Source organism: Balaenoptera physalus, assembly GCF_965194825.1.
Source record: "Balaenoptera physalus genome assembly, chromosome: 13".
Taxonomy (NCBI): domain Eukaryota; kingdom Metazoa; phylum Chordata; class Mammalia; order Artiodactyla; family Balaenopteridae; genus Balaenoptera; species Balaenoptera physalus.
Window position 1 is genome coordinate 86323533 of NC_138892.1, and position 16210 is coordinate 86339742.

Here is a 16210-nt window from a genome sequence, read left to right on the forward strand (position 1 = left end):
TGTGAAGTTATGCTCTACCAGGTTGCCCCAGAAGTCGTATCTTAGGAAGCCCTGACATATAAACTAGAAATATGGCAATTTGGCTTGCTGGTAGGGAGCTGTCTGAAGTTTTATAACTCAGGTGCAAGGTCATTTTCGTGTTTCAGCAACTCTTTAAGAATACAAAGGGGCATTATTATAATTCAAATATGTAAGAATTTATAGTTATAAAACAAAGAATATACATATTTAAGAAAAATATTACAAGTCAGGAGAATGCTTAGTTTTTATAAAGCAAATTTTCAGTGCATTTACAAATTGGTAAACATATTCCTATACATGCAAATAGCTATTATATTATCTATTATAGTTACATTTATATAACAGTTTGCAATTTGTAAAGTGCTCTCAAGTACATTGGTTCAACTCATCTATCATCAAAAGTATTTCATTCTCTTCCATATTTGTACATTGGACACAAAAGGTAGTAAAAACAGCAAAAGTATTTACTAAATTAGCACTTACCTGGCTGGGAGTAGAGAGCATTTATTAGTGATAGACAATGTGGTAAACCCTATGATGTGGACATAATTCTTAGCCCCATTTTACAGATGCAGACATGAGGTTAGCAAGGTTAGACAGCTTACTAGGTCACACAGGCAGGTGTGAACCCCTTCTAGACTGACATGCTAGCAGGCATTTGTGATGCTCTACTATCACAAATCAGTTTAAATAAACATTGTTTTATACCTTTAAGGTACAAAATATTGATCAAGATGTTAATGCTCTTCGTCAGTTACTGTTCCTCAGTTTATTCATTTATATAAAATACAATAGCATGTGTTAGAAGTACTTTGAGAAAAAGCATCCAAGGATTACTCCCATGTTACTTCACTTAAAAAAGAATTTTGTTCCATGTGTTTCATAATCTTCAAATGATTTAGGGGGATTAATATTAGGTACTTTGTTGGAAACATAATCATTTTTTCCACATGGAAATTCTGTAAAATATCTTTTACAAATGGTTTGAATAATGAACATCAATCTTCAAGCCAATTGTTTCCCCCCCAAATTCGAACGTGTATAAATCATTAATTCTTTGAGAAGAGAAATTCAGTCTCTATTAAAACAAACATGACTATTTTCATCTATCTAGATGTTATGGCTTATTGTATAAAGAGCTTGACATAATACATCCCTGTAATTATGGTTTTAAAGTAATAATGGAAATATAAAAACTCCATTATTAATTAACTAATTAATTAATTTATGGCTGTGCTGCGCGGCATGTGGGATCTTAGTTCCCTGACCAGGGATCGAACCCGTGCCCCCTGCAGTGGAAGCGCACAGTCTTAACCACTGGACCACCAGGGAAGTCCCTCCATTATTACTTTAAAAAAATTAAATATGAATGATCAGAAGATAAGGCAAAATCTTATAAAGGTTTTCACTTATTTATTAATTCAACTATTTATAATGAACCGTCATTATCTGAAAGGCATTATTCTAGTTGTTAGGGAAATGCAGTCTGTCAAACAATATTTCCTGCCCTCAATGAATTTCTAGTACATTGGGGGTAGATGTAACATGTATGGAAATCACAAAGCAGAATAAAACTAAGTACCTTATCTGTTACAAATTTCTAGAGCCTGACACTGTGCCTAGAGCATGGTAGGTACTCAATGAATATTTATTGTATGAACAAAATACCTGGGTGAATACAAAGAAATGAGTGAATATGCTATTCTTGTCATTGACTGCATAATATCCTATTGTGTGCCTATATTCTAATTTATTTAACCCCATTGTTGGTTATTTATGTTGTTTCCAGTCATTTTGCTCATGAGGAAGAATAGGGTAAACACCTAAAGGTAGAATTTCTGGGTATTCTAATTTTGACAGATACTGCCCTCCGAAGAGGTTGTTCAATTTATATGCCACAAGCAATGTAGGAGAGTATCTTTCTCCTTGATAATGTGCTATGTTATCAAATTCTTACATATTTGCAAATCTTATAAATAAAAGTATTGTTATAGCTTTAACATGTGTTTCTCTTCTTATGAGTGAGGGAAAACAAAACCTTTCCATATGATTGATTCATTGGTATTTTCTGTGAACTGTCACTTTTTGTGTTTTGCTCACTTTTCCTGAAGGCTTTGTTTTTCTCGATAGTTTGGATAGCCCTTTATTTCTTAAGAAAATGAGCTCTTTGCCTATAAGTAGCCAATATTTTTTCTCAATTTTTCATTTGTCATTTCAATTTTTTTTGGCATGCAGGAATTTATTTTCTTTTCTTTTTATAAACATTTATTTTATTCATTTATTTTTGGCTGCATTGGGTCTTCGTTGCTGCATGCGGGCTTCCTCTAGTTGCGGCAAGTAGGGGCTACTCTTTGTTGTGGTGCGTGGGCTTCTCATTGCAGTGGCTTCTCTTGTTGTGGAGCGTGGGCTCTAGGGCGCATGGGCTTCAGTAGTTGTAGCACGGGGGCTCAGTAGTTGTGGCTCGCGGGCTGTAGAGCAGAGGCTCAGTAGTTGTGGCGCACGGGCTTAGTTGCTCCGCGACATGTGGGATCTTCCCGAACCAGGGCTCAAACCCATGTCCCCTGCATTGACAGGCGGATTCTTAACCACTGCACCACCAGGGAAGCCCAGAAATTTATTTTCTTTTAGGCATTTTAGGTTTTCTTTCATCTTCAGAATGGCCTTGATCAGTATAAGATGCTGTGTCTTAATTCCCATTGAGAATTTTCATGTTTTTAGTTTCTCTGTCTGTTTGTGTTTTTGGTGTGACTGTTTACAATTTTGAGTTACCTGGAATATATTTAGTTGTAAGGTATAAGATATGGAATTAACTTAATTTTTTCCAGATGACTAGTCACGTGTGCCAATGTGAACACAACACGTGTGGTTGTGTTCTCGCACAACCATAAAATTATATATTCTTTTTTATTGAGGTAAAATTGATATAGAACAATATATTAGTTTCAAGTGTACAACATAATAATTTGATATTTGTGTACACTACAAAGTGATCATCACAATAAGTATAGTTTCTATCCGTCACCATGCAGTCGACCCCGTTCACTCTTTTCACCCACCTCCTAACCCCCTTCTCCTCTGATAACCACTGATCTGTTCTCTGTATCCATGAGTTTTGTTTTGATCTGTTTGTTCATTTGTTTCGATTTTTAGATTCCACGTATAAGTGAAATCATGCAGTATTTGTCTTTCTCTGTCTGATTTGTTTCATTTAGCATAATAACCTCAAGATCCATCCATGTTGTTCCAAATGGCAAGATTTCCTCCTTTTTTATGGCTGAGTAGTATTCTATTGTATGTGTGTATATATGTTTTATATATGTATAAAACATATCTTCTTTATCCATTCATCAATTGATGAACACTTAGGTTGTTTCCATATCTTGGCTATTGTAAATAATGCTGCACTGAACATAGGGGTGTGTATATCTTTTGGGGTTAGTGCCTTCGTTTTCTTTGGATAAATACCCAGAAGTAGAATAAGTGGATTATATGGTAGTTCTATTTTTAATTTTTAAGAAACCTCCATACTGTTTTTCATAGTGGCTGCACCGATTTATATACCCACCAACAGTGCAAAAGGATTCCCTTTTCACCACGTCCTGTTTAACACTTGTAATACAATTATTTTTTTTATTCAATTTAGGGGTTAATTAAGTATAGTTTGAGTACCAAACAAGAAAGATACATTTTGTGTTTTTAGTGTTCTTTGTATTTAAGAACACTAGTGTTTCAGTACAGATTTATCCTGGATATTTTGACATGATTCAGAAAAGGTACTACTCTCTGCCCACCCCATTATACCTTCCTTGTGCACCAGCTGTCCTTTCTCTTGTGTACCTGTACAGGAGTGCTTGACAATAAATGAAGTGTTATAATTACTGCTCACACTTTCTGTTGCCTTTTCCCCCTACCTGTCAGTTTACCTATCTAAGCATTTTTTTCCATGGCACTTACCACTGCAGTATGTGTGTTCTCAGAGATTTTTGGTCTGGCAGTTACCACCAGTAATTTTGTCTAATTTAAAAATTTCGCACAATATGCAAGACAATGAATAATAATTATAAATAGATTTCAATTACATCTTAAAATCACTGCAAAGTCTTGTCATATCTAGAGAATTTTCAGGATTTGTAAGCCTAATTAGTTGGTTAGCCCAATAATCACAATACCTGTGACTAAAGATAGCGCATTTTAGAGAACTATCACTGTGCAGAACTCTATAAAAGGTGAATGCATTAATAACAACTCATCCCCTCTCTTACTAGTTTTTAAAGAACTCCATATGCTTATTCTCTGGCAAAATACCCTTAACAAGATAGTATCTTAGCTGCAGTCCAACTTAGGAGTGAAACAGGAACATTTATTTTTTAAACATCTTAAACTTTAATGTGACCACTAAAACACAGAAGTTGGAGTTAATGCTACATGCCCGAAGAATAACTGACTGTTGGTAAATTCATTAGTTTTTCCTTATTGGGGGCGGGGAGGTGGGATAACCATTAACCCCAAGAATACGTCGTAGTTCACATTGCAATATACTATTTATATCAGAATTTTTTCTAGCTAAATAAAAGGAAGCTAAGTTTGAATCATATTTTTGGTTGCATTTGAAAAATATTATTCTAGTTATTAATGGTCTTGTAAGTGAGATCATGAATTAATTCCTTTCTTTTCCTAGTCACAATCTTCTGCTTTAATTCTTAAACAATATATAGAAAGCTAAATTAGCACTGTCAACTTTGCTTTCAAATTAATCTTTATAATATTTTGACAGTGCAGAGAATCTATTTCAGGCCATGTCTTTAATGGTATTAATATTTTTACAATTGCTTGAAAAAGTTTCGTCATTATCTACACAGCTGACTTATTTTAACTCAAATCCGTTCCCCAGTTGCATAGTTAATTTTCTTTTATTGCCTAGAAATTGTGATTTAGCCTTTGGCTAGAGTTTACCTTTGAACATGAGAAAGTAGGGTTTATTTTAGCCAGTTAATTTATATCGTGCAATCTGTGCTAAGACAAGAGCCTAGAAAATACCACCTAGAGTGGTACAGTTTGGGGGACCAAAAAAACCCTTTCAGTAAAGTTTGGGATGGTGGAGTCTTCTCATTCTGGTTTGTCCCTGCTGCTGGCCGTAGTGGAATAGTGGCAGCAGCTCATAGATGCATGAGGTAGGGGTGCGGGGGTGAGACTTCCCTGACCACACTGATAGGAGGAGGGCTGCACTGCTAGGAATAACAGAGGTGCTACCATTGGATTCCATTTCCACTGATATCATTAGAAGAATACTCCTTGAGCACGTCTTTGTGTAAGTGACGTTCATAGCAACAAATGCTCACTTGATGGTTAGTTTTATCTAACGTACCTGGTTCCTAAAGGGGAGATAAGTCCACCCCCCCAACTTTGTTTAAACATGAGCGGAAACTTCATTGTAATATGTTTTGAGCAACTTTCAGTTTTACAATTTTTGTTTTTCTGCTGCTTAAAAAATAACATATAAGAAGTATTGTCTTCTGTTTGACTTTTGAATGTTTAGAACAAACCCAGTTTATATGTGAAACAGCTATAAAAGGATGAAAGTCTTGCCGGGATTTGATCATGCTGCAGGATTAAGTATTTACAAAAATATGTGCATCCTGGCCTTTTCAAGGCTGTCGGTCCTTCAGATGGGACAGGAGTGCAGTTGCTTTGCTGTGTGTGGTGGACAGAAACAGAGACATTGTATGCTTCGGAAAGGGAAATTTATAATGAATATTAGGAAAACATTCACTATGGAAATTTGGGCGGTGATGCAATTGATCGTTAGGGTTACCTTAGAGCTGTTATTATTTCCTTAACACTTCAGCTTGAGCTCTTGTTTAAATTGGGAACTTTCTGTGTTGGTAGGTAAAATTATCTATTTTCAGAGAAGTTTTTAAGTATCTCTGGGCTTCAGAGAATTTTCACCGGCAGAAATAGTACTGCCCACTGTTGTTGTTTTCCTTGGGATTAGGACTTCAACATATATTTTTGGGAGGCACAATTCAATCCATAATAACATTATAGATGTTTACTAGAATATGGCCAATATGCTTATTTAATCCTATTTAACACACACAGTAGACCTTCTCAGTTTAAGGACTTCACATCTTTCTTCAGCTCAAGGTGATTAATTGTCCTCTATATTTTCTTAATCATTTCTTCCTTTTCATTGTCTCTGATATTTCTTTCTAGGGTTTACATTTATTAGTTATTTGACTTCCTGGATGACCCTCCCTATTTCATATTCTCTGTTTTATTTTCCCTTTGACTCTTTTAAATTAATTAATTAATTAATTAATTTTTGGGCTGCGTTGGGTCCTCGTTGCTGCGCGCGGGCTTTCTCTAGTTGCAGCGAGTGGGATCTTCTCTTCATTGCTGTGCGCGGGCTTCTCATTGCGGTGGCTTCTCTTTGTTGAGGAGCATGGGCTCTGGGAACGCGGGCTTCAGTAGTTGTGGCACGCAGGCTCAGTAGTTGTGGCTCGCCGGCTCTAGAGCGCAGGCCCAGCAGCTGTGGCGCGCGGACTTAGTTGCTCTGCAGCATGTGGGATCTTCCCAGACCAGGGCTGGAACCCCAGTTCCCTACATTGGCAGGCGGACCCTTAACCACTGCACCAGCAGGGAAGTCCCCCCTTTGACTCTTTTATGCTCTACAAGATTCCTTAACTTTCCCAGATTATCAACTTGGTCCTTATTCCTATGGTTTTTTTTTCAGCCGATTTTGAAATGTTTATTTGCACAATCATATTTTAATTTCCAAGATTTCTTTCTTTTTCTTTTTTCCTAACGTTTTGGAGGCACTATATGCTCACATTTTCTGAGGACAATAATTAGAATTATTTAAATATTTTTTGTTCTTCCCTAAATCATTTGTTTTCACTGGGGCTAGTTATTCTTAATGTTCTTGGTTTTCCCTGTGATTCTTGGTGGTGTGTCATAAAGATCTATAATGACTGGCGCGGGCTTCCACTGCAGTTTTGAGGCTCTGTTTCTCTATTAGCTTTCTCATGTAAATGACAGAGCTTACCCTGAGTTCTGGGTGAGGGGCTGAATAAATGATACACAGGCTTTCTTGGAGTGTGTGTGTGTGTGTCTGTGTGAAGCAGAAGGCAAGCTGGGAATACTAACAAGTGTTAAAATGAGGAGGGCTTTCGTCAGGGCTTGGGATCTTTTGTATATTTTCTCTTCTTCTTTGACCTGCCTTCTCTCTCCCCCCATGCTACTGCTTATTTGATGAGGACTTTGCAGTTTCTTCAAGCTCTGTTCTGCTTCTCTGTCAATTCTTAACCCCTTCATTTGGCATTCTCTCCAGGCAGGTATTCGTGTTTGTTGAGAGAACATTTCTGCATTTCTCTAACTTTATCCTCTGGGTAAAAACCTCTGCTGCCAGCTGCTCTGTTTATGCTAGTCAGAGGGACGAAGGCCTTCACTTCCCAGATACTCAGATGCTATTCCTTCTTGAGTTGCCAGATGACTTTCCCATCCCCCGTGACCACTTTGTGTTTGTCTGGGAACCTAGGAAGGCCTGTTCTAACTCTAATCTCTTGTAGAGCAATTTCTTGTTTCTTCTTTCTCTGATGGACAAATCCCATCTTCATTCTGCTTGCAAAAATACCTCAACATTTCTGTTTTCCTTACAGCAAGCATTCTTATTTTTCAGTATTGTGATATAAGTGTATTAAAATATAAATTTCAGTGGATCTTGGGAAGAAAGAAGGACATGTACTGTGTACTGTCTTGCAATGCAGATTTTTTTATACTTGTCAATTTTTTATTTCTTCTCTCAGATGTTTTACCACATGCAGTTTTGTGCATTTGTGCATGTTTGTGCACAGACACATACACGAGAATTATATTCATAAAATGGACTGGCAGGATTTTATCATGTGTTTTCTGTCTGTTTTTTAATTTTCCTTTGCATCTTGGAAGGTACAAATTTACATGGTTGGTATACAGTGCTTTGCCATATTGGTGCTGTGTAAAGTGCGTTTCAAACATTAACCAGCAAGAAATCACATAAATTCTTGAATGTTTAATGAGCCCACTTTAATAATTGGTCTTAAGAATTGAGATGCTTTCAAGTTAAAAACTTTTGCAGTTATATAAAATAATTTGATAGAATTTGAAGGTTTGACATTTTTCTTTTTTCCCCCCAGTTTTATTGAGATATAATTGACATATAATATTGTCATTGATATATGTATATATTGTGAAATGACTACTACAGTAAAGTTAGTTAACAATCATCATCTCACATAGTTACAGTTTTTTTCTTGTGATGAGAACATTTAAGATCTACTCTCTTAGTAACTTTCAAATATTTAATACACTATGTCTAACTATAGTCACCATGCTTTACGTTACATCCCAGAACTTATTTATCTTATTTTTTTGTTTTTTATTTGTTCTATCTTTATAAAATTATTTTGATAGCATGCAAGTAGCTTTAGTCAAATAAAGAGGAAAATATTTTAAATCTTTCTTTTTCAGCAAAGAATCGTGGAATTGCCATTCCAGTGGATTTGGACGGCCAAGTTAATACTCTTTTTATGAAGAGTCATTCCAATATGGTGCAGAGAGCGGCCATGGGTTGGAGACTATCAGCTCGCTCTGGACCACGCTTTAAGGAAGCTCTTGGAGGGCCTTCTTGGGACTATAGAAACATTATTGAAAAGTTACAGGTACAATAAGAGCGTGAAATGGCATTAATATTTTCTAAATTATAATTTTTAATATATGTAGTCACATAAATAAAATATGGTTAAAAATATCAAATTCTAGTTGGGGACCAGGCTTTACTTTACAATGTCCTACGAACACCACCCTTTTAAAAAGCATAGCTTCTAGGTAGAAGTTGTTGTGAGTTGTTTTTGGTGAGTATGTATTATTTAATGTGCTCTGATAGTAGAGTAATGGGTCTTAATAACTTCAATACATTAGGTAAAATAATTTACTGTAAAGACTCAAGTAATAAATATTCACAACCTTGCTTCAATTCATCTCTAAGTATCCTTTTATACTCCTTTGGTGAGAATGGTGTGACCACCTTTACTCCCAAGTTATTTGCGTAGTATCCCACTCCTGTTTTGGCCTGGACATTCTGGGACACTGAGTAAAGAGAGACATTGTATTAGTCTGCTTGGACTGCCATCACAAAATACCACAGACTGGGTGGTTTAACCAACAAAAATTTATTTTCTCACAGTTCGGGAGCTAGAAATTCAAGATCAAGGTGTTAGCAGGTTGTTTTCCCCTGAGGCCTCTCTCCTTGGCTTGCAGATGGCCTACTTGTCACTGTGTCCTCATATGGTCTTTCCTCTGTGCACATACACATCTGTGCCCTAATCTCTTCTTATAAGGACACCGGTCATTTTGGACTAGAGGCCATACATATGAATTCATTTTAACTGAATTACCCCTTTAAAGGCCCTAACTCCAAATATAGTCACATTGAAGTACCAGGGTTAGGGCTTTATCATATGAGTTTTGAGAGGGACACAATTCAGCCCATAACAGATATCTTCCCTCTCACATAATTAGTGGAAGATTTCATGGGATGAACTGGGGTATGGCTTGAGGAAAGTTATTGGCGTGGATAATGGTCAAGACATGAACTGGAATAAATATTGTAAGAGGTAATGAGTAGATTAAATGGTGAAGGTTCAGAGTTTTGATAGATGAGCGTTATACGTGACTATAAAGACAAGTTAGGGACTTCCCTGGTGGTCCAGTGGTTAAGATTCCGTGCTTCCACTGCAGGTGCCACAGGGGCACAGGTTTGATTCCTGGTCGGGGAACTAAGATCCTGCATGCCACGTGGCAAAGCCGAAAAAAAAAAAAAAAGACAAGTTAGACTCAGTCTGAAAACTTGAAGATTATAAGTCATTAAATGTTTTGAGGAAAATGTCATTATAAATGAGTAAACAGTTATTGGTTTGCAGGATAGAAATATCAGGAAGAGACTAGAGGAAGGCAGATTAATAAGAAATTACTAAAAATATCAGCCAGGTGGTGGTATCAATGAAATGAAAAAATAAGTGTTATATACAATAATGAAGGCAGGGTCAACAGACCTGGTGGTTTTTGGATGGAGATAGAGAGGGGACATGAGGGGTGCTTAAGAGGCACTGATGATTGGAGACTAGGTGATGTTATAGACTCTTCATTGTAAGAGAGAAGGAGAGAATCCAGTAAAAGGATGTTGGCTATGATCATTGAACATACAGTGAATTAGGTTTATAGGCTACTGAATGTATTGGAAGGTAAGTCTCTATTTGGAGATAATAGTTGGAGTGAGGATAGTGGTTGGTATTGCTGAAAGAGAGAGTATAGTGATAGGAAAAACAAAGAACATTTTGTGAGCGGCCGGAAGTGGCAGAATGGCCAAATAAATGAGAAAAAAAAGACACGGTCAGAAAAGAGGGAAGTCAGGTTTATGAAAGCCAGAGGGGTAGACATTTCAGGGGAGAAATAAAGAGGACGTGTTCTTTTAGCACAGTCATTGGCATTCACTGGATAAATACATATTTGATGAAACTCCGCTCCAGCCTCTGTGTTAAGTACTGGAGATAGAACCATGAGGTCTGTGCCCTCATAGAAAATGCATCCTGACGCATTAAGTAAATGATATGATGTTAGAGCATTAAAACTGCTATGAATAAAATAAATCAGTACAACAATATGATGGAGAATCACTGGGAGAGTGATCCTGCAGTGAGGGAGCTCCTCTCTATTAAGGAGACATTGAGTTGAGACCCAAATAATGAAGAGGAATAATCTATTCAAAGATAGGAGGATAGAGAGCTTTATGGGGAGGGAAGAGTAAATGCAAAGATGTTAAGGCAGGAACGAGGATGTGGGTTTGAAGAACCAAGAGAAGCCCATTGGGGCAGGAGTGAGCAAAGGAAGAGAGTATTATGAAATAAGGAGCCAAATCATGTAGAGACTTCCATGGTAAAGCATTTGGATTTATTCTAAATGTGATGGAAAATCATTGGAGATTTTTAGCAGCGTATAGGCATGACTTGGTTTACCTTTTAAAAAACACTGTGGATTTTGAATGGTGAATGGATTATAGGGTCCAGACATGGAAGCAGTGAGTCTAGTTAGGTAGTTATTGTATTAATTCAGGCAAAAGGTGATGGTGGCTTGGCTTAAGGGGATAGCAGTAGCAATGAAGATAAGTAGATGAACTTTGGATATAGTTGGTCCTAGGGCCAATGCGACTTGGTGGATGGATGGATGAGGTGTGGGGTGTTGGAAAGAGAAATCAAGGATGAGCCTGGGTATGATATGATTGGATCATTTGCTAAGATAGGGAAGAATGGGAGAGTTGGAATCAGGTGTTCTGTATGGAGAATTTTAAGTGTTGGATGTCTATGTCAGTATCTCTGTGAGTGTGTCATATAGGCTGCTGGATATATGAGTCTGAAGTGGTTTGGAAAGATGTCCATACAGGAAATATAAATGTGGGGATTTTCAGCATACGTATGATATTAAAACCATGGAATTGCATGAGATTCCTCACAAGAAACTGTAGATATAGAAGAAAAAGGACCAGGAGCTACCAGGAGTTGGTAAAGGAGTGGTCAGGACATAGGTGGAAAATAAGGTGAGTGTGATGTTACAGAAGCCAAGCGCAGAAAGTGTTTGACAAAGTAGGGACAAGTGTGTAAAATGCTTAGCAATGGTTGGGTGACATGAGGTCAGAAAAGTAACCGCTAGGTCTGGCAACAGGGTGATGATTGCAGCTAACTGGTACTCAATAATTACTAACATTTATTCAGGAATACTAAGTGATCAATACGTGTTAGAGCCTGGGTTTTTTTTAACCATTTAAAAAAATTGAAATATAGTTAATTTACAATGTTGTGTTAGCTTCAGGTGTTTAACGATGATTCTTTTTCAGATTCTTTTCCATTATAGGTTATTACAAGACATCGTAGAGGCTGTTTTATGTATTTACTTTTAATCCCATGTAATTGCTAGTATCATTATCCTGGGTTTTCACGTGGAGAAATAATGAATCAGAGATCACATAGTTGGCCCATGATCAAAATAGGAGATAAAGACAGAATTCACATCATAGAAGCCTGGGCACAATTTGTTTAGTAAATGAAAGGAAGAAGAGAGGTAATCTGAAAGATAGGTATGTTTTAGTGATGTTTTATTAAATATGGTCACATTGGATAAGCATATTCTTTTCCCACCTTTGTATGATATCTAGTTTCCCGTTTATGTGATTTCCTCTCTAGTAGTCTCTCTTAGCTGTCATGAGGAATTTCTCAGAAAGCTTATTTAGAGTAATTGAAGTAGAAATGATCACTTTTGCTACAAAGAGAGGAAAGAGTTAAACAAGAGTTAACCCCTGAGATCTAGCCATAAGAAATCAAGAGACTACCAGGAAGAAAATAACATAAAAGCACATGTTGTGAGACTTCCCTGGTGGCACAGTGGTTAAGACTCTGTGCCGGGGGCCTGGGGTCAATACCTGGTCAGGGAACTAGATCCCACATGCATGCCGAAACTAAGAGTTCACATGCCACAACTAAGGAGCCCGCCTGCCACAACTAAGGAGCCCGCCTGCCGCAACTAAGACCTGGTGCAACCAAACAAATTAAAAAAAAAAAAAAAAGCATGTTGCTATAGCTGAGAGTAACAATAAGCAATTGGCAGTCAGTCTTCTGCTTAACAAAATATGCCACAGGTATGGGTGAATAAAGTATTGCTTTATGTGAGTTTTTTTGGTTTATTTTCTAACTTAGTTATCTTAAAAACAAAGAGGGAATGCTTTAATCATTAAAGAATGTTCAGTAAATTATCATTGCTTACAGTCCGTTTTAGAAACATGTCAGGTGCTTTCAGCTATAATTAACACACTATTCAGCTAAAAGTGGCTTAAACAATAAAAAATATATCTTTCGCATAGCAAGGAATCTGGATTTGGGGCTCTTCCTGAGGTGTTTAGTTCAGTTGCTTGATAGGTCCAGGCCTTAACACCGTTGGTCTGTTGCCTTTCAGCTTAAGGCTGGTCTCCAAAGGTCATGTGAGGGCTGCCTCTTATTTTGGATTTTCACACTCTTGAGCTATCTTGAGATAGCTACTATCTCAAGTATACTATAGTATCAAGTATACTGTAGATACTACTATCATAGGTAGTTCCTAAAGGACCTGCCCCGTCCTCCCCCTATACACAGCCCCACACTCAGCAGACTTCACCGGATGTCTTATTGGCCAGGACTATGTCACATAATCATTCCTAATCAATTACTGGCAGGGGAAATGGAATGACCATGACTGGCTTAAACTAATCAACCTTGTCTTTAGGCTGAGGGAGCTCATCTCCCTGAGAATGTTGTTACCTGACTGAGAAATAACATGGAGATTCTGTTAGCAAGAAAGAGGATGAGGAAAGGCTACTGGCAGGTGACCAATAGTGTCTATCAAAAAATATAATTTGAAATACTATTAAGTGCCATTGAACCCTTGCATAGTACTACTACTGCTTCAGATAATATGTCAAGGAATTTTCCCATTGGAAGAAATGGTTAGTTCCGGATGACCGATGACATATATGAAGTCTTTTTTAGCTGTTTGCTGAGCATACCCCAATTTGATGAATACCTGCATTGCCTCTATTGCAATCTTAGACACTGCAGTGCTTGTAACAGTGGCTTTACTGACTTTTCCTCTTGTCTGTATAGCCTTAGAAATCATATAGCTACCCACCCCTCCCTTATAGTGTAAATGAAAAAGGAGACTCAAACAGTTTTTCATACAGAAAACCAGCCTATACTTAAAGCACAGACATTTGGTACCATGAGAAGTAGGGTGCCTCTTCTCTGAAATTCCCACATCTCATTCCTGGTTAGTATTCTTAAGGTTGTCCTATCTTCAAAGGATGAAATCTGAGTTAGGTCTTTACATGGTTTCTCTTGTGCTTTATTCCTTAGGATGTAGTGGCGTCCTTGGAGCAACAGTTCAGCCCGATGATGCAGGCTGAATTCTCTGTATTGGTTGATGTGCTGTACAGTCCAGAGCTACTGTTTCCTGAGGGCAGCGATGCAAGAATAAGATGCGGTGCTTTCATGTCCAAGTAAGTGCGTACAGCCTGAGATGCTGCAGGTGCTGCTACACTGAGATGGCCTCTGACGTCCCTGCTTTTTACTCTGCTGATGCCTAATGACAGTTCGCAGAGCATGTAAAAGGTCTAAAATCCGTGTTAAAATATACCTCCAAAAAATTAGTCTGATTCAACAGAAATTCTGTTTTGGTGACGTTCAACTTATATTTATTAATATTTGCTGAAAATGAAATGTCATTATTGGGCACAAAATATCACATAAAAGAGTGTCTTGGTTCTGATTCCTTTCTATAACTGTATGGTATGAACTTTTAAAAGATTCCTGTTTAAAGTCACTGATTTTCATTAAGAGAGAGAGGAAGGAAGGGGTAGTAGCATTTATTGAGGTCTTCCTGTGTGCATTGTTATCCTGTGTGTGCTTACCTGTGGTATCTAATCTGCACAAATGCTCTGCGAGGTTGAGCCTCATTTTAGAGATGAGAAAGCTGAGGCCCAGGCATGCTTCGGGGAAAAGCTGTTAAGTCTCCACCCAGCACCTCCCAAGCTGCCTTGATGATCCTCATCTGTAGCTTTCTCATTTACGTATTTCTCTCAGCATTTTTGTGGTACTGTCAGGTCTGTTAGAGTAGATGTGTTAATCGTAGCCTATTTTCATTTTAATGGTAAAGGAACAATTCTTAAGGAAATAAAAGCAGTTGTGAGAAAAAGTGTAAGTAGCTCCAGAAAGAAAAGACAGATCTTAATGTTGAGGACCCTTTGCTGAGTGATTTGTGCAAGTAATCCCATGTAGACTCAAGATGGCCAGTCAGAGGTGCTTGGTCTCCTTGGGGAGAGTAGCTGGATGGAGAGTCAGAAGAGGCTTCCAACCCTCTTGACCGTTAACCATCACAGCCTATTCCTGTGCAGTTGAGGATACAACTGAAATGGTCTCAAAACCTCCGCTATTGACATACTGAGGCCGAAATTGAAGGTTGTGGAGACACAAGAAGTATGTTCTTTCTTTTACCAGTTAAAGCTGGGATTCGGGGAGAGAAAACAAGGTATGAGGTGCAAAGAACTGACTGCAGGGGTCATGTTGAAGAATAGGTGGGTTTCTATATTATGGCCAGAATCATGGATTCTTGGCTTTTGATCGCTATATCTTAAGGGGCCCGGGAAGAATGGGTTTGTCTGGACACTGGCCAGTCTTCTAATAAGAATTTTTAAATGAAGAGGTCCAGAGTGTCTGCAAAACTGATGATGGTGGAAGCCATTGGGAAAAAAAAATTAAGTAGAGGTATTGCCTAGTATAAAAATAGGGTCTTTGACAAATATACTTAACCTCCCATGAATAGGTATCAACGTACAGAATATAGGTTAAAAAGTGGGTAATAGGCCTGAGAATTTTAACTCCAGGATATTCATATGATACTATAGCTATATCCCAGAGACTTGATAGTTTAGACAAGTGATTGGCAAACTCTGGCTCACAGGTCATTGATCATTTTTGCAAATAAAGTTTTGTTGAAACACAGCCACACACATTTATTTACATATTGTCATCTATGGCTGCTTTCATACTACTGTAGAAGAACCCACTAGTTGCCTAGTCTGCATGGCCTACAGAGCCTAAACTATTAATATTTACTGTTTGGCCCTTTAGAACAAGAGTTTGCTGATTGAGTGTCAAGAATTAGAGTGTCAATACAGTAGCTACTAACTATCCATGGCTACTTAAATGAAAGTTTAAATTAATTACAATAAAAATAAAATATTTAGTTCCTCAGTTACATTTGCCACATTTTAAGTGCTCAGTAGCCATATGTAGCTAGTGGCCAACAACTAAGGCAGCACAGATACAGGATATTTTAATTATCACAGAAAAAGTTCTGTTGGACAGCACTCATCTAGAGCTTAAAGATATAGGTCTATAAGAAGGTAATATAAAGTAACTCAGAATATCAAGAAAATATTGACCTGTGCTGAAGATGAAGCAAATCTGTTGCAATATTAGGTAAATTCAAAGGACACAAGCAGAGTGATATGATAATGGGAATATATCACAGGTCCTACACTCAGGTGCAAGAAGAGGACGTCACACATAGTGTA

At 37.6% G+C, this 16210-nt stretch overlaps 1 protein-coding gene across 4 annotated transcripts in view; it reads left to right on the plus strand.

Annotated features, from left to right (window-relative positions):
- The window catches only part of ITPR2 (inositol 1,4,5-trisphosphate receptor type 2), a 524966-nt gene that overhangs the window by 285046 nt on the left and 223710 nt on the right, over nucleotides 1-16210 (plus strand). For all 4 annotated transcript variants that reach the window (XM_082419574.1, XM_082419572.1, XM_082419571.1 and 1 more), the window contains 2 exons: nucleotides 8530-8720; nucleotides 13992-14134. In XM_082419574.1, coding sequence (XP_082275700.1) covers nucleotides 8530-8720; nucleotides 13992-14134 — 334 coding nt within the window. The remainder of the gene's footprint in view (nucleotides 1-8529; nucleotides 8721-13991; nucleotides 14135-16210) is intronic.